Source organism: Rhipicephalus microplus, chromosome 10 (assembly GCF_043290135.1).
Source record: "Rhipicephalus microplus isolate Deutch F79 chromosome 10, USDA_Rmic, whole genome shotgun sequence".
NCBI classification, from domain to species: Eukaryota; Metazoa; Arthropoda; class Arachnida; order Ixodida; family Ixodidae; genus Rhipicephalus; species Rhipicephalus microplus.
The window spans coordinates 741,490-767,045 of NC_134709.1; the positions used below are offsets into that span (position 1 = coordinate 741,490).

General features: G+C 43.7%; 1 protein-coding gene across 3 annotated transcripts in view; it reads right to left on the reverse strand.

Moving 5' to 3' along the window:
- The window catches only part of LOC119181126 (latrophilin Cirl), a 251,259-nt gene that overhangs the window by 120,118 nt on the left and 105,585 nt on the right, over nucleotides 1-25,556 (reverse strand). For all 3 annotated transcript variants that reach the window (XM_037432309.2, XM_075874840.1, XM_075874841.1), the window contains 2 exons: nucleotides 22,325-22,431; nucleotides 12,955-13,134 (listed from right to left, as the gene is read on the reverse strand). In XM_037432309.2, the coding sequence (XP_037288206.2) occupies nucleotides 12,955-13,134; nucleotides 22,325-22,431 (287 nt within the window). The remainder of the gene's footprint in view (nucleotides 1-12,954; nucleotides 13,135-22,324; nucleotides 22,432-25,556) is intronic.

Consider the following 25,556-nt stretch of genomic DNA (forward strand, 5'->3'; position numbering starts at 1 on the left):
AAAACAAGCTAAAAAACAAGCACAAATTGTGAAAAGACTTTCTATTATTCAAAAGACAACATCACTGAATAAAACACAACAGAACTAAATGCCATGTTAGTATTCAAACCATCAAACAAAATAAGTTTAAAATAAGAAAAAAAAAAGCGAGATACTAGTAGTGAATAAACACGTAGGTGCCGATTTTGATATGAATAAAACGAGCAGTTAATCCTGGAAATGGGTGAGTAGAAGGTGCCGGAATTTTCCCCGATTGCGTACAGCTACGATTTCATCTGGAAGGCTGTTCCACATGCGGATGACACGGGAGAGTGCAGACGAGTTAAAAATGTGTTTTACCGTATATGCGTGTGAATGAAAGATGATTATTTAGTCTCTTTGATGTAAATGCAGATGTTTGCAATGTCATTGATAATGGCCTTGTTTCATGTACGTATTTATGAAATAATGAAAGGAGGTTTAGATAACGTCGGCTGCTCGAAAGGGAAAGTGATAAGTTTTTTTTAATTTGTGTTATGCTTGCGCTATGATCGTAGTTTTGTGAGATGAATCTAGCGGCTCTATTCTGGATCGATTCCAGCATTTTAGTTAAATAGCTGTAATGAGGGTACCAAACTGTAGAAGCGAATTCTAGCTGAGGGCAAACAAATGTTACGTAAGCTAAAGCACGTATATTTGTGGGTGTCTTACGTAGATTGCGGCTTATGTAGCCTAATGATCGTGAGGCGTCACTGCAGATGTTGGTGATGTGGGTAGTCCAAGAAAGGTTAGATGTGAAGGTTACACCTAAATATTTAATAGAGTCAACACTAGATACGGGATTGCCATTAATAAAGTAAGAAAACTCAGAGTTATAATGTTTGCGAGAGAAGGACCTTACTTTACATTTACTTGAATTAAGGGACATTAGCCAACTATTGCACCAATTGCTGATGAGGTCAAGGTCATATTGAATTATTACGTGATCACAAGTACTAGTTATTGCTCAGTAAATTATACAGTCGTCAGCGAAAATGCGCACTTGTGAGGATAAATTACTTGGCAAGTCATTAATATCAATAAGAAAAAGCAGTGGACCGAGAACACTCCCTTGCGGCACACCAGAACAAACGTATGAAAGTGGGGATGAAAAATCATTAACAATGGTGAATTGCTGCTGGTTAGTAAGAAAGTGCCGTATCCATAACAGAGTTGATGAATCTATACACAAAGAAGAGAGTTTAGAGATTAAGCGGCAGTGAGCAACACGATCGAAAGCTTTGGAAAAATCCAGAAAAAGACAGTCAATTTGCAAGTTTAGATCTAAGTGATGATGTAGATCAGTCGTGAATTCGAAAAGCTGTGTTTCACATAATAGGGCCTTTCTAAATCCATGTTGGTTTGGGAAGAAAAAGTCATTCTGCTCTAAGTGATTGCAAATATGGGAGGCGATTATATGCTCAAGCATCTTACAGTAGATGGATGTCAGAGAAATGGGTCTGTAATTTTGAGGTGAGTTTTTATTGCCGCTTTTAAACACGGGGATGACCTTTGCAAATTTCCAGTCATGTGGAAGCTGTCCTGTTGATAGTGATTGTTGAAAGATGTGACATAATATTTTACTCGAGGGTGAGGCTGTACTTTTTAGTATCTTAGTGTTAATCTCGTCAATGCCTGCTGGCCAGGAGAGTTTAAGATAATTTATTATAGATGCGATTCCGTCAACAGTGACTTCAATGGGCTGCAAAAAGGGATAGTCAAGATCGGCTACATCGGGGACGTTTGTATGATCTTCAGTAGTGTAAACTGATGTAAAGAAAGTATTGAAAGCGTTAGGACAGTCTTGATCTGGAATGGGAATGGGGTCGTTATTTTGCAACACTATTTTGTTATCGTGAACTTCTAGGCACACTTGTTTCCAAAATTTCTTAGCGTTAGTGGTGAGCAGTGACGGTAGATCATGAGAAAAATACTTATCATGGGCGGCGGGTATCGCGGAGCAGTAGCTATTCAAGAAGTCTCTATACCTTTGCCACGAAGCAGCAGTTTGCGCGCGTTTAGCCGCTGCGTACAATCTCTTTTTTTTTTAATTTCTTAATCTGTTAAGTGATTTATTGAACCATGAATTTTGTTTATCATTTGTTATTTTGATTGTATGAATATGTTCACTAACTAATGAAGCTAACTTGTTTTGGAAGAGTAACCAGTTGTCTTCTACGGATCGATTATGAAAGGATGGTAAAAGTACGCTCTCAAAGAACGTGCATAATTCATCATTTATAACAATGTAATTACCTCTATTATAATCACGAATTGTTTTTGTTTTAGCTCCAGCGAGACGAAATGGGACGTTAAGAATCATCTGCATTAACCGGTGGTCGCTGAAGCCATCTATGTATGTTATATTTGATATAGTATTTGGTGCCGTTATTAATACCAAGTCAAGTATATTCGAGTCACGAGTGGGTTGGCTTATGATCTGGGCTAGGTTAAAATCTAATGTTAAAGCAATGAACGCAGTGGAGACATGGCAATTCGATGAAAGCAGCTTCCAGTTTATTGAAGGTAAATTAAAGTCGCCAAATAAATAAACGAGCTCAGTTGGACACGTCTTAACAGCATGAGTTATGGTGCTTCAGTCGCTTACAAATGATGGATTAGTGTCTGGATGCATAAGGGCCTTTAAATTCCTCGCGCTAGGACAGGCAAAACTATAAGTGATAAAAATCATGGCAATGACGTGAATTGTGTAGTGAGAATGGATAGCGAAAGTTTCTGTTAAAAAAAGCGTGATGAAAATAATTTGCACTAGTACACGTGCCTCGTAAGCGCCCTTGTGTCCAAGGGCCACAAGGCAGGTGCTATTTTGATGTTCCAATGCAGCAGCAACCTCTACTCTGAGAGGTCTTGCTAGGGGGATGCCTGGAAATATGATGTTAAAAGTATTGAAATTCTTTAAAAACGCAAGCAATGATTGATAACTAAAAAGCGGTTCCCTACCTATAAACGTTGAAGGGTGGAAGGGAATTTGATGGCCGAAGAGAAATGGAAGTGTTTTTTTTCTAAGGGTGTCTAATTCTGTGCACTTTACTAAAATACGAAGCACGATGAGTGGTTCGTCGCACTTATCATATAGAGGTGGATTACCACCGGACAAAAGGTGTGAGTGAGTACTATGTGTGTGTCCTATCCTTAATCTAGTGAGTGTGACTTCTGTGTGGCGCGATCTCGAAACTGACAACCAATTCCCGAGACGTGGCTTAATGAGGAGAAGTTTGTTCTGTGTTTGTGTGTCCCAAAGCCACTGACAATGATCCCTCAGCTTTCGTTTAGGATAGGGTTTGAGGTAAAGTGCAGAGATCGCTATAGATGTATTGATGGTGTAATTCTCGTGGGTGAAAAGAGCTAGTCGATCCGTCTACATGTTTCCTTGAATCTTGCGGTGTCCTGGCACCCAGCAGACTATGACATATTGTTTCTGTGCGTAGATCGTGCGTAACAGTGAGTAAACAGAGGCAAGGACAGGGTTAATGTGTTTTTAATGTGTTACCACACTTCGAGAGTCAGTATATATCACAGATTTGATATCCAATAATATCCGATGTTTGATATCCCTCTGCAGTGAAGATGCTCGTATTGGAGTGCAGAACACCTATATTTAAAAAAGATGGATAAACGGCAGCACAGGACACAGAAGTATGAAATGTCGAAGCATCAGTAAAGAATTCTGAGAAAGAGTATTTGTGTTGTAGTTCAAGTAAGCGTGTACGGATACGTGCAGTAGGTGCATGTTCAGTAACCTTCATGAAGGAAACATCACAGTGTATGAGTTGCCACTGCCATAGTTCGAGATTTGCAGTGGGGGCTGCCAGATGGTGTTCGAGAAGTGGCACACCCATTTCTTGAGCTAGGCTCCTTACATGCAGTGAGTAGGGCTGCCTCAGGGAAGGACGGTCGTCAAATAATGCTGAACTGGAGAGATCATTAATTGTAGAGTGTGCAGGGTGTTCCTTGTCACAGTTTACTTTCAGAAAATACACAAAAGCCGTGTAAGATCTCTGCTGGTGAAGCGACCACTCGTTCGATTCAGAGTAGAGGCTTTCTACGGGGCTCATGTGAAAAGCACCCGTAGAAAGACGAATTCCAAGATGGTGAACGGCATCTAGCATTTTCAGGGCAGTTGGTGTGGCGGACTGATAGACAACGGCTCCGTAGTCTAGGCGAGTGCAAATGAGGCTTTTATACAGATAGAGAAGACACTTCCTCACTACCCCACGTGGTGCGTGACAACACTTTCAGAACATTTATGGCTTTTAAACACTTGTTTTTTGTGTGTTTGATGTGGGGTATGAAAGTTAGTTTTGAGTCTAATATGGGGCCTAGGAATTTATGCTCGGTCCTTACTGATAGAGGCTGACCATGAAGATCAATCTCAGGATGTGGATAAACACCCCCCTTTCTAGAGAATAGGACGCAAGTGCTCTTCTGTGGGTTCGATTTAAAACCATTTTCATCTGCCTATTGTGAGACCTGGTTTAGACTTAGCTGTGTTTGTAGTTCACACATGAAAAGGTTGCATGATTTAAAACTGATCAGCACATAGTCTTCATATGTGCAATAAAACATATTGTGAGGAATGTATAGGCACAAAGATTTCATTTTCAAAATTAAAGGTGTGCCACTCCGCACACCACCTTGTGGCACTCCTGGTTCTTGGACAAAGGTTCGGGATAAAGCAGCGCCTACTCGAACACGAAATGTATGATTGGACAGGTAACTTTCAATTATAGTCAACATTCGTCCCCGCACACCTAAATGTAACAGGTCTCGGATGATGCCAAAGCACCACGCAGTGTCATAGGTCCTTTCCATATCAAGGAACACAGAGAGAACAAATTGGTTGTGGATGAAAGCGTACCAAATTTGTGCCTCGATACGGACAAGGTGGCCAGTAGTGGATTTAGCCTCTCTAAACCCACACTGATGTAGGTCAAGTAGATTATTTGTCTCTAGAAAGTGCATGAGTCGTCTATTTATCATCTTTTCGAAAACCTTACAAAGGGAGTAAGTTAGGGTGATGGGTCTGTAGCTTGACACAGAGGACGGGTCCTTGCCCTGTTTCAGAATAGGAATAACGATGGCTTCTTTCCAGGCTAAGGGGATCTCGCCGGAATACTATACAGGATTGTACAGGGAGAGAAGGGCTTTTTTAGTTTCGGATGGCAGATGTTTTAACATTTCATATACTACTCTGTCGGAGCCTGAACCAGATTTATTGCAGCAGGCAAGGGAAGCCTGTAGTTCAGCTAAAAAAAAAGGTTCATTGTATGCCTCGTGTTTTGTGGATTTGCACTCTATTTTTGGTTTTTCTATTTTGGTTTTATGTTATTGAAACGCTTGAGTATAGTGAGACGAGCTAGAGACCTGTTCAAAGTGTGGCCAAAGGGAGTTTGCCTGGTCCTCCAAGTTGTCGCGTTGTGTGTACACAAGTGGAAGTGACTGTGCTTGCCGTCCTGCTACTTTACCAACCAAGTTTGGTAAAGTAGCAGGACGACAAGCACCATATGAATTGATACCAATTAAAAATTTCTGCCTGCTCTCTCTTCTTTCTTGTCGGCGCACTCTTCTTCCTTCGGACTTAATGTTTTTGAAACTGTCAAGATTCTCGGCTGTCTGTGAGTATCGAAGCAGCCTCCACACTTTATTCTGCTTTTTGTGAGCATTTCAACACTCGCTACAGTGAAATCTCGGTATAACGAACTTCAGGGGACTGCGGAAATTTGTTCGTTGTTTTGAAAGGTCGTTATATTGAAAGCTCGAAAATAACCATAAATACTTATTTTTCACGGACCAAAACAGCTTACCTTTACAACGGCTGGTCCTTGAACTCATTTTCACAAGAAATAAACAAATGCACAAGTAAACATCGAAAAATGCACGTTTACTTTGAAGAAGTCCGATTTTTTTTTTTTTTCTGACGCGAGCAGCACAAATTTTGCAGCATGAAGGCCTCCAGCTAATCCACATTCCTGTGGTGCGATTCGGTTCTTTGGTCACAACAGCCTGCTTTTTGCCTTCCAGTTGCCGAAGAATATCCATTGTCTCACTTAGCGAAAACTGCTTTCGCTTCTTCGTCGCAAGCAGAGATGAACTCATTTGTAGTATCACCGCAGCATGAACGCCGGCTTGTTTTGCAAGCCCTATAAGTAATCACCGAAAAGAGATGAACACGACTGAAAAAACAAGGCCTCCAAAAAAAAAAAAAACACGTAGCGTCACGGCTGTCATCGCCTCTTTCGAAGAAAAAAAGTGCTAAAAAGGAAAATTCCTCTCGTTTCGTTTTCTGCTCTCTCGCTGTCTCAGGTTTTCCGCCCCCATGCTTCCTGCTCCGCAACTCCCACTCTGCCTCGCTGACCTTGCCCTCCCGTGTTGCCCTTGCCTCTGCACTCGCTTATAAACTTGCAGCGTCGGCGTTTCAACAAAAAGAAAGAAAAGAAAGTAGCCCTTTAGTTTTTTTTTTCCCTCTATATCGCCCCGCATTTTCCGAGAAGCAAGGCGCCCGTTCGCTTTGTCGTCTGCTTGTGTACCGCTCCGGTGGTCGCGACGAATTTAAGAACATAAGTTCGTATTACTGAGGCATTGTTAATATAACGTTGAATTAAATTAACGCTAAGTTCAGTATTCTGAAGTAAATAATAGTGAAATCATTTTACGTTAAAACTATTAGCAGTCGGTGCGGGATTTTTCAAAAGCTCATTAATCTGAAAAGTTCGTTTATGTGGGGTTCGTTCTACCGAGATTTTACTGTATTCCACCAAAGAACCTGTCATTTTGCGCAGAGTCCCGTTTGTGGGATACATTTTGTTGCAGCATCAATTAGAAAAGCGGTATAAAAGTCAACAGCTGCATGTTCCCTTAAGCCACGTATGTTGGACCAACTTTGGTGAGTAGCTTTTCAAAACTCTTCCCAGTCGGCCTTGTCAATCTGCCATCTGGGAATCTGTGAAGGACATGCATTATCTATTGGTGTGCTCAGGATTATTGGAAAGTGATCACTTTCGTAAGGATTATTAATGACTTTCCATTTGAGTAAGGGTAGGAGTGAAGGGGATGCAATACTGAGATCTATGGACGAGTAGGTGTTGTTGGCTAGGCTGTAATATGTAGGTTGCTTCTGATCCAGAACACAAGTGCCGGATGAGAAAAGAAACTGTTCAATTAGACGACCTCGTGCATCGCAGCGAGAATTACCCCATAAACTACTGCGTGCATTAAAGTCTCCAAAAACCATATAAGGCTCACGTAATTCATCTATCAAGGACTGAAATTCTTGTTTTTCAAAGCAGTACAGTGGAGGTATGTAAAAAGATCAGATGGTGACGAGCTTGTTCAAAAGAACTGCTCGAACAGCCACTGCCTCAAGGGATGCTTGTAGTGGTAAATAGGTACATGCAACATCCTGATCAACTATAATGGCCACCCCACCAGATGACGCTACAGCGTCATCTCGATCCTTTCAGAATGTTACATAACCACGTAGGAAATTGGTGTTCTTGGAATTTAGGTGTGTCTCTTGTACACACAGCACCTTTGGTGAATGTTTGTGTTAGAGTTCCTGGGTATCGTCAAGGTTTCTAAGCAGTCCTCTGACGTTCCACTGTATAATTTGTGTATTCATGATGAGCGTAAATTAGTGCTGTGCGCACTAAAAAAACTGCTGCATTAAATCAGTTCTTGTCAGGCCCCGTGATGATGGCTTCTGACTTTCTGGCGCGCTCCAAACCGTGCCTGTCCTTCAGCGCCGAAAATACCGTTGGACTTGTTGTTGTGTCCATCACCTCGGACGAGGTGCTGGATGTCCGCTCGTGGTTCAGGCATGCGAACACGGAAGTCTTAGCCCTATCTGTCAAAACAGAAGACCCTGGGGCTTCAGGTCCGGAGGCCAGCAAGCCTTTTGGTGGCGGAAAAGCCTGTGCTACTTCCGCTAAGGGGGTGAATTCAGATCCGGAGGCCTGCAAGCCTTTTGGTGGCAGAAAAGCCTGTGCTACTTCCACTAAGGCGGTGAATAGCACAGCCGCCCGTCCACTTTGTGTGGTACGAGCGGGCACTGCGGAGTGGCACTGCCCCCTTTGGTGAATAGAAAAGTTTGGGGAATAGAAAAGAGGCCATAGAGTATATATTCGGCAGCCATGCCAGTCGCTTACCACAGAGCGCAACATGGGGACGCAGCAGCACAATTATAAAAAGGCATGACAGCGCCAGCTGTACAAAGCCACTTAACCCAATATTATGTGACCAAGAGAGGGCAAATACACAAGGTTAACCCGCCTGGAAGATGGAAGTAAACAGAAGTAAGGAGATGGCAGGAAAGATTCAAAGAGATAAAAAGACGAAGATCAGGGGAGAGAAAGACCGGAAAAGGTGACTACCAATTTCCCCTCGGTGAGTAAGCCGAGGGGTGCCGTCTACGTGAAGCTGGGGCCAAAGGAGTGTGTTGCCTCTGCCGGGGGGCCTTAAAGGTCCAATCACCCGGCGTCGGCTCAACCCACAGGATCCCCTTTTCCCCAGACATGGCTCAGGTATGCAAGGCTAGGCGTAAGATGGAGTCGAAAGTCCCCCGTTAGCTCGGGTCCATGGTGTCGCTACGCACCAAACGCTTGCTTGTGCAGACGCTTCTGCGGGGGATAGCATAGTGAATGCTGGCCTGCTACAAAAAATTACTATTATATATGGTGCAGCAGGTACCCAGAAGTTAGCTTGTAGCAGTTACCAAGAGAGTATTTAGCAAAAAAAAAAAAAAATTGGGGGACCCTTAAGCTTCGCTTTTAAGAGTTGAACGCGATAGCGAAATACGGCTCCTCGTGAACCCTTCAACCGCTAAGTGCATACTTATTAATTTGTTTTGTTACATACACACGTATGGACACAAACATGCACACAGTAGATTGGACCAGCGCACACTATTATCGCCGAATGGGCTCGTTTTCATCGTGACACCTGTTGAACAAAATGCGTTAAAGAAGGCCTGAAACACTTTTTCAAGTAACCATGAAAATAATTCACTAGAAGAGCTTATTACCTTATGAATTCAATGCCGCAAAAATTTTAAGAATTCGCCCAGTGTCATTTACTCTCAAATCGCAGGTTTCTTGGACTCATGTAATTTTTTTCATCGATCACAACACGGATTTCGTAAAGGTCACTCCAGCGAAACACAATTAGCGCTCTTTCTTCACGACTTGCACACTAACCTAGACCGTAACATGCAGACTGATGTAATTTTTCTAGACTATGCGAAAGCGTTCGATAAAGTTTCTCACCGCCACCTTTTGCTAAAACTTTCACACCTGCACCTAGACCCTAACATTCTTCGTTGGATTGAACAGTTTCTCATTAACCGTTCTCAGTCAGCCATTGTTAATGGCCACCTATCTAACTCTCTCTCAGTCACATCAGGCGTTCCCCAAGAATCTGTCCTTGGTCCCCTTCTTTTCCTAGTATATATTAACGACCTGCCCGACCATGTATCCTGCAACATTCGCATGTTCGCGGATGACTGTGCCATTTATCACACTATCAGTAACCAGCATGATCACCTGTATCTCCAAACCAATCTTAACAACGTGCTTAATTGGTGTAACACGTGGTTAATGACCCTTAATCCATCTAAATGTAAACTTGTGTCCTTTTCCCGTCGCCACAGCCCATATCGCTTCCAGTATTCCATCGTTAACACCGCAATTGAATCAGTACCATCTTATAAATATCTTGGAATAACCTTGTCTTATGATTTATCATGGCGTACCCACATCGCTAATGTAGTTTCAGCATCTAATAAAGCACTTGGTTTTCTCAAACGCCATCTCCGCCTAGCCCCCCTACATGTAAAATTACTTGCGTACAAATCTTTAATCAGACCGAAATTAGAATATGCATCTGCCATATGGAGCCCACATCAAGCGTATTTAATCAAAGCATTAGAAGCGGTACAAAACCGTGCTGCCAGATTCATTCACTCATCTTACTCATACGATATCAGTAGTTCGTCTTTGAAAGCAAAATCTGGACTGCCACCCCTTTTTTTGCGTCGCCGCACTGCAACTCTCGTACTTTATCACAAATTATTTCATTCTTCCCTCAATCAGCCACCTTATATAGTAGCCGCAGCACGCATATCTCATCGAACCAATCATCCATTTCAGGTTTCCCGCCCATCATCGCGCACCACTGCTTTTTCTGCCTCGTTCTTTTTTCGAGCAGCCACGGACTGGAACGGCCTCCCCCGGGACATCGCCAACATCGCCTCATCATCTGCCTTTCAAGACCGTATTATTGATCGTCTTCAATGCTAAAACAACTCTTACTGCTTATTGTTAACCTAAACAAAACCCCACCCTTTATGTAATGCCCCTCCTAGAAAGGGGGGCCTTTAAGGTAATAAACTTAAACTGAAACTGGAGTCACAAAGGTTTGTCGCATGCTGCAACTGCATTATCTCTTCTCTTGTTCCGACAAAAGCGCTGGAAGCTAGGCAGGTAGGGGTGGCAGGGCAAAGAAACTACAGCGCCTTGTGACCTTGAGCACTTTTTTTCCCTTCGAATGTGCGGCCTTTTCAGTGTGATCGCGCGTGCACGCGTGGACAAGTAGCGGCTTTTTGCGGCTATCTCGATAACTTGATTTTTCTGTCACAGATGTACCAACAATTATTTGCGGGTTTTCGTAGTTTTCACGGGTTTTTTGCGACATGAGCTCTTCATCGCGTTAAAAGGCTCTGAATTGCCGCTCTTCTAGCTTTCGCTGTGACAGTGCGGCGCGTTCTGCGCAGGCCTAGCGTTCTTTTTTCGAGGAGCGTCAATGTCCGATTGAAAGTGATCCCTTCTGATTTTAAGTATGCTTTAGATAATCAAATTTTCATATCGCAGCAAAGCTACTTATCAGGCTCTGCTACGATCTACTTTTTCAAGGACTGGCAGCGTCCGATTAAAAATGACCCCTTCCGATTTTTTATATGCTTTACCTCATCACATTTTCGTATTGCGGAAGAGCTGCCTTTCAAACTCCGCTAAAGACATATATTTGTACTGCAAAGTGGGGTTACTTTGCGACAGATTTTTCAGATTTCATTCCTTTGCTGAAGAATTATCACCATAAAGGCAAATGAATAATGGCAGAACATTTCTAAATCTTTCCCTCACATGACGGAATGTTCTGCAAATCCGCATTTTTAATACAAACGACTATATTCACGCTAAAAGCAGCCACAATGTCCCGATTGTATGAGGCAACATTGTGACAATGTTGTTCTTGGCTGAATATGATTGGGAAAAAAAGGCTGGCACAAAGTTACCCCATCAAAAATTGATTTGACTTATCTACGATTGGTTTCTGCTCTAGTAACGTTAAAATTCTATGAAAAATTATTAATACATGTTCATCTAGCTCTGATACTGGAGGAAAAACTACCCTTTTTGGGGTAGCTTTGCGACAGTTGGCGTGTCGCAAAGTTACTCCGCAAAGTAGCAACATTTCAGTTTCCTTTCTATAACCTTAAACATACATGACTTGATTAAATTCATCTTACTGTTTGTTTTAGGCTACATAATAACAATCACAAGTAGATACCAGTTTTCGCTGTTTTTCTTGTGGGGACGAGTCGACCACACAAAGTTTACGGTGCTTTGAGAAAACACCATTCAACATGTCGGCGACTAGAGCGGCTACACCGCATGAGAACCTTGGCCGGATGCCACTAGGTCACTTGGCATGTCAGGTGAGCTTTTTGAGTGGCCTATTGCTTTTCGGCGGCGCCTGGTCGTAGCGCGAGATTTAAAATGCAGTCAACTTTCGTTAATTCAAACTCGAAGGGATCTCCGAGTTTTGGTTGAATTATCAAGGAGTTTGAATTCTCACAAGCTCTCGGATAAATGACTCTGGGTGAGGTGACATCACACATTATGATTAGGCATTGATTTTATCACATTTAAAATGTTTTCAAGTGTTTTTAAACACTAACTGCATGCAATCAACAGAAAGCAGATGTGTGTAATGTCCACAAGTTTATTAGTCATTTACTACTGATCACATATTTTAAAGAAATGGTGAATTTCCAACTGCTTCTTTGCTATGGGTATGTGCCTTTAGCACAAAGCTCTCTATACCAGTTGAGAAGCATCACGGTTTACCATGCGTGTGCTTCGTTTCAGACATTCGTTTACTAGCAAATGCTTTTTCTTGAAGGCCTGAGGTACTTACTTTTCATTTTTAGACTGTTAGCTTATATAAACACACAAATTTTTAAATAGTAGTGGGAAAGCAGCAGATATTTTCTTCTATAGAACTGCAAAAAGTATGAATTAACTGAATGATGGAGTTTGAATGAAGTGCCTTTTAAATGCATTGAAAGAATGAGGCCAACCAAAAAATTGAATTTTGTTTGAATAAACCAAAACTATGAATTATCACAGTTTGAATTATGAAGAGTCTACTGTACAGAAACCTGAGTGCGTGTTACAAAGTAACCCCATTTTACGGTATTGACTCTAGAAAATACTTGTTCCAACACGAAGTTGATAGATGCGGCAGTGGCTCAATTACGGCTCTTTTGGACATGAAATTTGGGCAGGAAGTCCAGAAAATTGGACGCTAAATATTTTTAGCATCCTAAATTTTAGATGTTCTTATATATATGGAAGTCTACTGGAATATGAGTTGCAACATGCTACCCATTGTCAAAGCAGCAGCAAGGGTGCCCAGCGCTGCACGCATAGAGTACAAGCTGTGATGCAAGCACTGTTTCAAATACTGGTGTTTGCAATGCCTATTTGTCGTTGGCCGGTGTTACAGTGCAGGCCCCTTCAATCGTAGCCGCCGTTTCGCAAGTCATATTGAGTGCCACTGTACGTTGCTAGAATTGGGCACGCTAGTACTACCAACTACTCTGCAAAAAAAATAATAGCTTAGGTGGCCACAACCAACCAGTAGTGGTGCTCAAGTCCACCGGACTCTGGTACACAGCTGGCAGTGGTGGGGGTGTCCTGGGTGCTACACGGTCGTCTTGTTTCTCGGGGCCTAGCGTGGGTGGCAGCAGGTCTCCGGCCGCCCCAGGAGTGGGCAGTGTCGGCTTCACCACCACACTGCCAGCCGTCGTTAGTTCAGCTGCAGTTGTAGAAAAAAGTGGTAAGCAGCTGGGTTACTTGGTATGGATGCATAATCATAAACAGCACAGAAAAATCAGACAAAAGGGAAGAACTACACAGGATATGTGCTGACTGCCAAAAGGAATATTTGTGATAAGGCATTGCTGCATACTTTTGTGAATGGGGGTCTACCCGGTCTCTTGTTGTAGTGTGGTGTAACCGGGTGGAGGAAACGAACGCTGACAAGAAGAGGATACGAAAAACAAGCAGGTTTATGGCACTGTTTACACTTACTTACAGCAAAGAAAGGTTAGGGGTTTAACAAACGACGAGCGTGGTGGTTGAACTGTTACATAATTCAGAGCGACGTCCAGCACTCTGCGGCGTCATTTTATGCCCTGTCGGGCTCCTCCTTTTTGAGTGGAACACCAATCACACACACACAACAGGTGAGGGGGACGAGCATGCACGATCCACGTGAACGTCCAATATTGAGTCGTGATCACTGCACTGCAAGGTGGCGCCAGCGGGGCTCTTCCTCGTCGTGTGTGTGCCGCTAGTCGAGAGGTCCCAAGCTCCTGACAGCATACATCAAAGGGTGCACCGATCTGTTTGCTCAATTAGTGGGGCGATGCCGCCACGGTCTCTTCCAAGGAAGATGCTGTCTTTGTTGTCCACTCTCGAACGGTTTACAGCGTTGTGGCGACACGACGTCTCATGCTCCGGCTAGCAGGGACAATGCCTGGCAGGCATAGGCAGCCGGCCGGTCAGCTACTTGATTGAGGATTAAGAGAGCGCCGCTCCCCCGTCAGCTCTGGCACCGGTCACAACAGCTTCCCCCTCGCCAGATGAGTCGCCGAGGGCATCAGTCACCGCTGCTGCACGAAGGGACGACGAAAGGGTCATAGTTGAAAGCCAGGAACTCGCCTTCTCTTGCCGCACGGTCTGGGTAATTGCCAAAATCTTCGACAACATCTGGCAGACTGGGTGCCGAAGGGGTTGAGAGCCTCCCCAGTAGACCGGCTTACACACAACGGCGTCTGCCCAGACGAATTGCTGGGCCAAACGTAACAATACCAAGTGTATGTGCAGGAGTGAAGCTGTGCCCACCAAAAGATTGCGCTCCATCTGAGTAGGGGCAAGATAAACTGACCACTTTTAGCAAGCGAAATGGAGCATTTTGCTCTCATACCCGACGAGTTTCATGTGGCAAAATTTTCAGGTCAGACACTGCTTAAAGTGCATCTTTGTCTTACTAGTTTTCTTTAGTAAGCCCCAAAAACCTAGTGAGCTTTATTGAAGATTAAGTCACCCATACTTGTCTTGATGTGTTACTTTGCTGAGAACAGCGATATTTTATTTTGTGTTAACGTGGCATTTGCACTAACACATCAAAGCAACTTGGTCTCTAAAAGGACACCACCAGAAGAGAGCATGTTTTTGAGACCTTTGGCAGGCAAAAGTAGGCTTCTCTTTTGCTGGCAAGCCACTATGGAAGCTTTCGCTCGAGCATTTTTGCTTTAACCTCCTCGTATGGGTTAGTTGGTATGGGTGCATAATAATAAATAGCACGAAAAAAAAAAACACAAAAGAGTAGAACTATACAAGACAAGCACTGACTGCCAATTGTAACTTTTATTGCACATAACTAGTGCTGAAACAACAGAGTTGCATATTATGTGTACACCCAAAAACAAAAGTTTGCGGGACGTGGGCCTCACAAATGCAAATTTCTGCTCTGCTAGTGTGTAATGCTTCTAATCCAACTAGAATATCGATGAGAGCCGACAGATGGAAACACGTAGTCAGATAATCAGGGTGAACAGTGGAAGTGCCTCAGACATGCTGGCCGATGTTTCGATAGCAGCACCTATCTTTGTCAAAGGCACCTTGTTATCCTTGGCGTGCTAGTTTCAAGAGGGTTAGTAGCGACCTGTTCTTCTGGTGGTGGCGCGTGTGCCTGTTGGCAATTGCCGTCTGAAAAGACAAAAAGGATAAAGCAGAGGTGTGCAGTCCTCGCTTCATTTTCAACTGAGGTGGTAGTGATTCAAAATGTTCTCGGAGGGAGAAATAAAGGGGGAAGGGAAAAAAAAGAAAGAGAAGAAACACGCAAAGTAGAAGCGGTGTGCTGCAAAGTGGTGTCTGCTACAGACACAAAAAAAGAAAGACCTGTAAAGTTCGAAGCCTGCAGACGGTCACCGCATCTGGCCACCACAGCGTGGAGTCATCAAGCCTTCTTGTAGTCCTTGGTCTTCACCAGTTGTACTCGTCAAAAAAAAAAAGGATGGTTCGATCCGGTTCTGGGTAGACTACAGGCGCCTAAACAACATTACGAGGAAAGATGTTTACCCTCTTCCCCGCATAGACGACGCTCTCGATTGTCTACAAAGTGCAGAATTCTTTTCCTCGCTTGACCTTCGCTCAGGTTATTGGCAGGTCCCAATGATTGAGTCTGATCATCCAAAAACGGCGTTCGTCACACCTCATGGTCTCTATGAATTTACCGTAATGCCATTCGGACTCTGCAATACGCCCGCCACATTCGAGCGAATGATGGACAGCATTTTACGTGGTCTCAAATGAAACATATGCTTGTGCTATCTTGTTGACGTTGAGGTCTTTTCACCCGATTTCACTTCGCATCTCACTCGTCTGCGTAAAGTTCTACAGTGCCTTACAAACGCCAGGCTTCAGCTTAACCAGAAGAAATGTCACTTCAGGGCTAAATAACTCACCATACTTGGTCATGTCGTCTCGAAAGCCGACATCCTTCCCGACCCTGACAAGCTTCGTGCTGTTGCCGAATTTCCTAAGCCGACTACAATTAAAGAACTACGGAGCTTTGTTGGCCTGTGCACCTATTTTCGTTGGTTTGTCCGGAACTTTGCTTCCATCATCGCTCCGCTCACCAAACTCCTTGCTGGCCCTGCAGATCTTTCGAATTGGACAGCAGCCTGTGACGAATCCTTCGCAACGCTGCGCCAACTCCTTACCTCACCACCCGTACTGCGGCATTACGATCCTACTGCGCCGACCGAAGTACACACGGATGCAAGTGGCGTCAGCCTTGCAGCAGTACTCGCGCAACGCAAACCAGGTTTTATGGAGTATGTGGTCGCCTATGCCAGCCGCGCCCTCACTAGGGCAGAAGCCAACTATTCTGTTACGGAAAAAGAGTGCCTGGCGATTGTGTGGGCGTTAAACAAGTTTCGCCTCTATTTGTACGGCCAAACTTTTGATGTGGTAACTGACCATCACGCACTCTGTTGATTGGCTTCACTGAAAGATCCTTCTGGTCACTTTGGACGTTGGGCACTACGCCTCCAGGAATTCGACATACGCATCGTCTACCGATCGGGGCAAAAGCACTCTGACGCAGATGCGCTTTCACGATCACCCGTGAGATCTGATGATACGGAAATATCAGCCCTTGACCTTCCCCTCTCTGCCGTCAGCGTCACAGACATGTCATTCGAACAGCGGAAAGACCCTTGGATTGTCTCGCTCTTGAATATGCTTTCTGATGCATCAACTTCCGGTTACCCGCGTGCTCTTCGCCGCCAAGCAACGCACTTCGCCATACGGGACGGCTTGTTATACCGTCGCAACTATCAATTGATTGGTCGTAAATGGCTGCTAGTCATACCCAGCCATATGCGATCTGATATCTGCGAATATTTTCATGCTGAGCCGCAACACGCACACGCCGGTGCGCTAAAGACGTATGAACGGATCTGCCAACGTTACTACTGGCGGGGTATGTACACATTTGTACACAAACACATTCGCTCATGTTCCCTGTGTCAGCAGCGCAAGACATTTCCTCATTCACCCGGTCAACTGCAGCCTTTACCATGTCCTGCACGCCCATTTGACCACGTTGGGATTGACCTATACGGCCCGCTATCGTGCTCTGTTGGTGGTAATCGATGGGTGATTGTGGCTACCGACCATCCGACAAGGTACGCCGAAACGGCAGCGCTACCTTCGGCTGGTGCTCGTGACATTGCAACCTTCATCTTGCATCGGTTTGTTCTTCGTCATGGCGCACCACGGGAGCTCCTGAGTGACAGGGGCCGCGTATTTTTGTCCGAAGTTCTGCAGCAGCTCTTACATTCATGCCGTACGGTACACCGCACATCAACAGCCTACCACACTAAGACGAACAGCCTAACGGAACGTTTCAATAGAACCCTCGGAGACATGCTCGCTATGTATATTGATTCCGACCACTCCAATTGGGACGTTGTCCTTCCTTTCGGGACGTATGCCTACAATACGGCGATTCAGTCAACAACGGGCTTTTCTCCATTTTTTCTTTTATATGGTCGTGACCCATGCAGCACACTCGACACAATTCTGCCATACAATCCTGATGCCTCCGAGTTCAGCCCAGTTTCTGAAATGGCCGAACATGCTGAAGAGTGTTGTCAGCTTGCACGTTCTTTCACAGCCGATAATCAAGCCCTCCAAAAAGATCGCCACAACCGTGATCTTGTTCAGGACACTTTCCCCGTCGGTTCTCTCGTGTGGCTCCGACTGCCTTTCCACTCTCCTGGACTGACTCCCAAGTTTGCACAGAAGTATACAGGCCCTTACCGCGTCATACAGCACCCTTCTTCTGTCACCTATGTGATTGAACCGCTTAAGCCGTCCACGGACAAACCCGGCCTTGGTCGTGAGACGGTCCACGTCAGTCGCCTCAAGACCTGCTACGACCCTCCTGTTCTCTTGTCACCTTGAGTCGCCAGGATGGCTCGTCTTCGTCGCCGGGGTATTGTAGTGGGGAATTCGCACGGCACTGACTAGTGGGACCATCTTTCTCCGAGAGCGAAGCGCGAGTGTGTGCACTAGCTGTAGACGCTGGACTGCTCGAGAATTTCTGTCCATACCGGCTGCCTGCCTACTACCTGGCGTCGCATTAAACTCCCTTGCATACAAAGTTGTCATCAGTACACCATCTTCAAGATAAATGGTCGTGTCTAGAAAGTTGATGCACTGAGCCGAGGTATTGGAGGTGAACTTTATTGTTGTATGAAATGGGTTTAGGAATGAAGTGAATTTATCTAGATTGTGCTGTCCATGTCCCCATATTAAAATCATGTCATCTATGTACCAAAGGTATGTGTGAGGTTTGTTTTCACAGTGAGGCAGGAATTCGGTTTCCGTAATTGCCACGAATATATTTGCGTAGGTGAGAGCAAATGAGGTACACATGCTTGTTCCCTGTATTCGAAGGTACAATATAAAGCCTTATTAATTTGAACTCTGTTATTTCTAAATCCTGCTTAATTCGATGTATTTACACGATACCGTATTTTGCCATGCAAGTTTGAGTGAATAATTTTAAGCTACGGCCGACACCAGTTCGCTTAATTCGAAAACATTGGGTGCCGGTTGCCATGTGCCAGTTCTAGATCCCAATTACGCCGCGAACCGCGGAAACGACGGCCCTTAATAGCCACAAGGCAATGCAACATAGCAATAATAATGAGTGGCAGCTTAAGTACCACAGCCTCGCAACTTCCAGCACAAAAAAAAAGGAAAAACAAAAACTGTCTCGTGTTCAACCAAAACGGCCGCCTGCAGAAACGAAACATGCTTCACTGCAGTGCAGCAGAGACACGCGGGCAGCATGCTTTTCGCGACTCATCTGTTTTTTCCTCACATGTTTTTTTTTTTTCATTTTTCCCGTACTGTTTGCGCCAGAGAAGTTCACTTCTTATTGCGCTATGTATCAACTAGACCCAACGCAAGTTTCACTTAAGTTTTTAGCCAAAACGCGTCGCAATTTTCGTCATACTGGCCATTATTAAATTACTAATTGTACCAGAGAGAATATGCACATGGTCGCATCATGACGTGCTGACGCAGCGAGGAGCAGACGACATACTGCCCGGGTGTCACTACTGTGCTGCAGTGAAGATGTCTTGTTTCCGCAGGCGCACATTTCGGTTTATCCAATAGCGTTTTTTTTTGTTTATTTGTTTGTTTTCGGTGGCAGCAGCGAGGCCCACCGTTCTCTCGTCTTTGTGGCAAAATTAAGACCAAGGATTGCTGGAAAACATAACCCTTGGCGTCGCAGGCAAGCCGGCACTGCAAATGACAAGCCCGAATTACCTTGCATCCCACTTTTTGTATGTTCTGTTAGTTCGAAAATCCCCTTAATTCAAAGATTTCTCACAGGCCCAGTGATTTCGAATTAACAAGGTTTTACTTAGTAGTTTTCCTCGAATTCAAAGTAGTTTTGTGACAGTACAATGTTGTGCGCTCTGTCGGGATAATGTTAGTTCAACTGAAGCTAAGCCTTCAGGGATAAGAATAAAAGCGGTAACATCTAGTGTGACGAGAATGGCGTCTTGTGGTTCTTATTAATTTCCTCTATTAATCTCAGTAGGTGGGGTGTACCTTGCACAAATGATGGTAATGATTCGGAATTACACTTAGAAAATGGTAATCTAACTGGTAAATTCTGTTTATGTTACGATGCCAAACACAGGCTGGGACATTTATCTTTGTGTAATGCTCCCAGACAAAGAGAGAATATAACTTTCTAGAACATTCCATGTCCCTCAAACTTTTGTTGTTAGGTGTACATGGCACATGAGGGGCTAGATCGCAAACAAAATGCAGAAAACAGCAAAACTGAAAACTATGTGCATAAACTGATGATAGTTGAGCTCTTTGGCAAGCAAAGCAATCGAAGACGCTCATGAACAACGCCCATGCAACAGCTAGAGCACCGGCATAGTCAGCTTCCACAATTCGTCACTGCATTTGCTCCCTGTGACAATACAAAATGAGGGTGTTGACAAACATAGGATCACAATCAAAATAGCGACAGTTGATTGATTTGTGGAGTTTAACGTCCCAAAACCACCATATGATTATGAGAGACGCCGTAGTGGAGGGCTCCGGAAATCTGGACCACCTGGGGTTCTTTAATGTGCACCCAAATGTGAGCACACAGGCCTACAGCATTTTCGCCTAAATCGAAAATGCAGCTCCCGCAGCCGGGATTCCATCCCGCGACCTGCGGGTCAGCAGCCGAGTACCTTAGCCACTAGACCACCGCGGCGGGGCACAATCGCGACAGTGTATACCGACAAGTGCAAGTTAGTGTGCCTTTTCGAAAAATTGTGCTCACACAGGCAAACATTAATGCATACCATTAGGCATACTGGCTGCTGCCTCACTCAGAAAGCACAATGAAAAAGTGGGCAAATGACCCCCTTACGAGTTTCAGGTGCTACACTGCCATAAATGCACCCAATTTCCAAAAGACTGTTCTAGTCGGCATGAGTAAGTCTTAAACCACTACATTAGTAATCAAAACTGAACAGATAAACTTCAGTCAAACCCCTTTATAAGACACACTGATATAAGAGACAAATGGGCATGAGAAACACCAGTGTGCCTACAGTAAAATAGGGGTTGATAGGAAAATACATACGAGGTAACCTGCTTATAAGAGAGATCTTATAAAAAAGACAAGAATTTCTGCCCAGAGGATGCTTCTTATAAAAGGGTTCAACTGTATTTCAGCAAAAGTTGTGTCAGCAAAACATTTCTCTTGTGGAGTAAAAGGGCATTACGTAGACTAGTAGCACAAATACTAAGGCCTGTGTTGTTGCTGGCTATCCATAAGCATTCAAATTCATTGTAGGAAATTTTCAGCCCTGTCATGGTGGGGTTAACTGTGCTGTTGCTTTTTCACGTTTGTGCAACTGGTCCCGTGGCTGTTGTGTACAACAATGAGTCAGCTGGTGATTGAAATAAATGTTTTCATGGTCAGCAGCCCCAGTATTTACTGTATGTGTGAGCACATTCTTCCCTTCGTACTTGTCTATTCGTGCCTGTATCCAACAAGCATTAATGCAGCACCCCATCTGCCGAACATAGTCGCATGAAATCAAGATCAAGGATATTGTACCTGCCACGGAGGAAGGCTTCTTAAGTGACCACATAATAGCAAGCCAGATACTTTATTTTCATAGATTCGAGTTTCACCCACAAAAGCTATTTGCCCACACTGAGGGAATCTTCTAGACACCTAAACAACAACAGGAAGAAGGAAACACAGAGAAAGAGCGTGTTAGCCCCCAGTGCAACATTAGTGGAGCATTCATAATCCCTGTAATTCTCTTCGTGTGTTTAGCTGAGTTTCCTTAAATGTCTTTCTAAATCCATTTCTTGGGAGATGATTTAGTCTCCAACCAAAAGTTTTGAAGAAACCAGAAGTTTCGAAACCGACTTGGTTCCTTCCTCAGGGGCGACTGCGGGGCTACGTAGCAGCGGCGTCTTCAAAGCACTCGCGGGGAAGATAATGACCCCCCCTCTCTCTTTCTCGTTTTACCGTAGAGTGCAGTCCATGTGTATACACTGGGGAAAGGGTTCCGAGAGAGCGGTTGATGTTATGGGCTGTCCTCTGTATGTGCTATGACTCAAGTAACAACCTTCTCCTCCAGTTTGGCTTGCTTTCGAGGATGGCCGTCGCTTCGAAATTTATCCGGTGATCCAACGTCTCACTCAGTGCAGCGTAGTAGCCAAACATGCTAAGACGTTGGAGCAATGGATAAATTTTGAAGCGACGGCCATCCTTGAAAGCGAGCCGAACTGGAGGAGAAGGTTGTTACTCGAGTCGTGGCACATACAGAGGACAGCCCATAACATCAACCGCTCTCTCGGAACCCTTCCCCCAGTGTATACACATGGACTGCGCTCCACGGTAAAATGAGAAAAAGAGAGGGGGGGTCATTATCCTCCCCGCGAGTGCTTTGAAGACGCCGTTGCTACGTAGCCCCGCAGTCACCCCTGAGGAAGGAACCAAGTCGGTTTCGAAACGTCGGGTTTCTTCAAAACTTTTCGTTGGAGACTAAATCATCTTCCAGTTTCATACCCAACCAGACAGACTTCTGTCGAATGTTTACATTCAATCCATTTCTTGTACTGCAATATTTCATTTGCTACATTTTGTTCGATTTTCCAGTGCTTGCTTATAACTGTCACATTGCACCCTTACACAATGTTCCATACATTGGAATCCGTGAGGTATTTCTTTTTCAAAGTTTCTCTCTCAGCTCATAAATGGCCATTATAACATTAGCACTTCCATCCAATGTGCTAAACTGCTTGTACACTTTCATGCATACTCACCCTGCCAAGATCTGATACGATATTGCTGTGGAACTTAGTGTAGTAGCACTCACCAGGAATGCACTGGTAATGGGCTTCAAGGTACTTGAGGGTGCCAGGACAAGGGTCGCCAAACACGTCTGTTGATGCCGGCAGTGTACAACCTTTCTTCACGTCACAGCTGAAAGACCCAGATGGTTGCAGTATAAGTTGCAAGCCATTAAATGCAATTCGTCAAAATTCTAATTAATCATGTGTTCACACTACTCATTTATCTTGCAGAGAATTGAAGAATTAGTAAAACATATATACATACTTGGTGTTCCAAGAAATGTGTCCATAATCCTAAAAAAAATCAGGATAAAGCGATTTTTGCTCGCACTCTTCCCAGATGCATGCTGTTTCTGTAGTGGCAGGCATCTTAAGGCAATTGAAGACAACATTCAGAACAGCAATTAGGAAAGTCATATTATTAAGGTTATAATTAGTGCAGTTAGACAGATAGACAGTAAAGTCAATTGCAAGAATTGAAATCTTTCACAAGAAAAACCCATTGCAGTTCTGAGGTTTCGGAAAAGCAGCCTCTAGCAATAATTTTTAAATAATGAAATTCATCCCACATTAGCGGTGGAACCAAAACACAGAAGAGTAACCTGCCATATTCATCTGAAATCCACAGAATGAGTGAGCCTCCCTATACTGAATATCAACCATCAGCCGACCTTGTTGTGTGGGTGCGAGGGCTGTGCTTGCAATAATAGCAGGCGTGATGCGCACATGTTAACGAACACAGATGAACTGCATCCCTGCAATAGATGTTTTGAACAATATGACACTCTAATCATCTGCTTGTTGGACTCATCGTTGCTTCAGTTCCGGTATCACCATTGAATCTATCTGAATCTCATAACACCATAATTATTAACAGAAGATGCCTTCTTTTTCATATATAAAAGCTACAATAGGTTTTTTGCATAAATAATTTCAATTCTATTGTTTAACATAACTGCTTGACTCCATCAATTAAAGTCAATTACACTCATACCTCATTATAACAAAGTAGCATCTTACATGAAATAAGGTTCGTTATATCCAAAAATTCAAAAAAAAGGTATATTCCTAACCCTGTATCTACTGCAATACCATTTTTCATTTACTTCGTCATAACAAATGTTTTGTTATATCAAGGTTTGTATGTAAATGAACTATCTAAATTACTGCTCCAAATGATGCCTTCAAATTGTGCAAACAGCAAGCAAATCTCGCACTTTCCTGAATTTTTAATGATTTCGAACACATTTCTTGAAACACTCTGTATATGCGACATAGTACGTAATGTATAACAATGTATATAAAATGACCATGTTTCTTTTATTGCCTCTCTATTTGTACAAAAATGTCTGTTGCATGCTTAACATCCTGTCATGAAACATATATCAGTATAATGCATGTATTAGTTTGGTCCCAAAACGTTTACTGTTCTTATGCTCTGATGTACAACACCTCATTGGCCTAGTCAAGCCTTTTAGTCACAGAGGATATTTCTAGTCTGCCTAAGAAGTCTATACAAGGAGACCCCGGCTATTTCTGGTCTCTACTAGGAAGTTTATACGTTGTATTAAATGACCTTGTAGGAGACTCCAGGGATTTCTAGTCTACATTAGAAGTGTGTACAAGGAGGCCCCAGTGGTTTCTCGCCTGTGCTAGGATGTTTATACTCTTCACTAGGAGACCCCAGAGGTTTCTAGCCTGGACTAGGAGACTCCAGAGGTTTCCAGTTTGTATTAGTATGTTTATACTATGTACTAGGAGATCCCAGAAGTTTCTAGTTTGTACTAGGAGACTCCAGAGGTTTCCCGTTTGTACTAGCATGTTTACACTGGGTACTAGGAGACTCCAGATGTTCTTAGCCTCTACTAGGAGACTCCAGAAGTTTACAATTTGTATTAAGATGTTTATATAGTCTGTACTAGGAGACTCCAGACGTTTCTAGTCTGGCCTAGGAGACTCCAGAGGTTTACACTTTGTACTAGAACGTTTATAATCTGTACTAGGAGACCCCAGAGGTTTCTAATCTGAACTAGGAGACTTCAGAGGTTCCCAGTGTATACTAAGAGACTACAGAGGTTTCCAGTTTGCACTAGGGGAGTCCAGAGGTTTCCAGTTTGTAGTAGGATCTTTATACTCTGTACTGGGAGACCCCAGAGGTTTCTAGTCTGGACCAGGAGACTACAGAGGTTTCTAGTTTGTACTAGTATGTTTATGCTATGTACTAGGAGACCCCATAAGTTTCTAGTCTGTACTAGGAGACTCCAGAGGTTTCCAGTCGGTACCAAGAGACTCCAGAGGTTTCCCGTTTGTACCAAGAGACTCCAGAGGTTTTCCGTTTGTACTAGGAGATTCCAGAGGTTTCCCTTTTGTACTTGGATGTTTTTACTCTGTACTAGGAGACTCCAGAGGTTCCCACTTTGTACTAGAAGGCTTATACTCTGCACTAGGAGACCCCAGAAGTTTTCAGTATACTAGGAGACTCTAGAGGTTTACAGTTTATCCTATGATGTTTATACTCTGCACTAGGAGACCCCAGAAGTTTGTAGTCTGAACTAGAAGGCTTCAGATGTTTACAGTTCGTACTAGGATGTTTATACTCTGTACTAGGGGACCCCAGAAGTTCCTAGACTGTACTAGGAGACTCCAGAGGCTTTCAGTTTGTACAAAGATGTTTATACTCTGTACTAGGAGACTCCAGAGGTTTCTAGTCTGGCCTAGGAGACTCCATAGGCTCCTACTTTGTACTAGAATGTTTAAACTCTCTACTAGGAGATTCCACAGGTTTCTAGTCTGGACTAGAAGAATCCAGAGGTTTACAGTTTATCCTATGATGTTTATACTCTGCACTAGGAGACCCCAGAGGTTTTGTAGTCTGAACTAGAAGGCTTCAGATGTTTACAGTTCGTACTAGGATGTTTATACTCTGTACTAGGAGACTCCAGAGGCTCCCGCTTTGTACTAGAATGTTTATACTCTGTGCTAGGAGATCCCAGAGGTTTCTATTGACTTAGAGACTCCAGAGGTTTCCAGTTTGTACTAGATGCTTATACTATGTACTAGGAGACGTCCACACATTACCCAGTGTTTTTTGTTTTTTTTTTGCTTTTTCTGTTTTATGTTTTTTTTTGTTTTTTTCTGCTTTACATTTTCTTTTCTTAGTTCTTGACACGTGTTTGTTTTCGGTTGTGTGCCATCGATTATGGGAGTGAATTTTTGTTATATCACGTTGTTGATGATGACAGGGGAAGTCGGGAA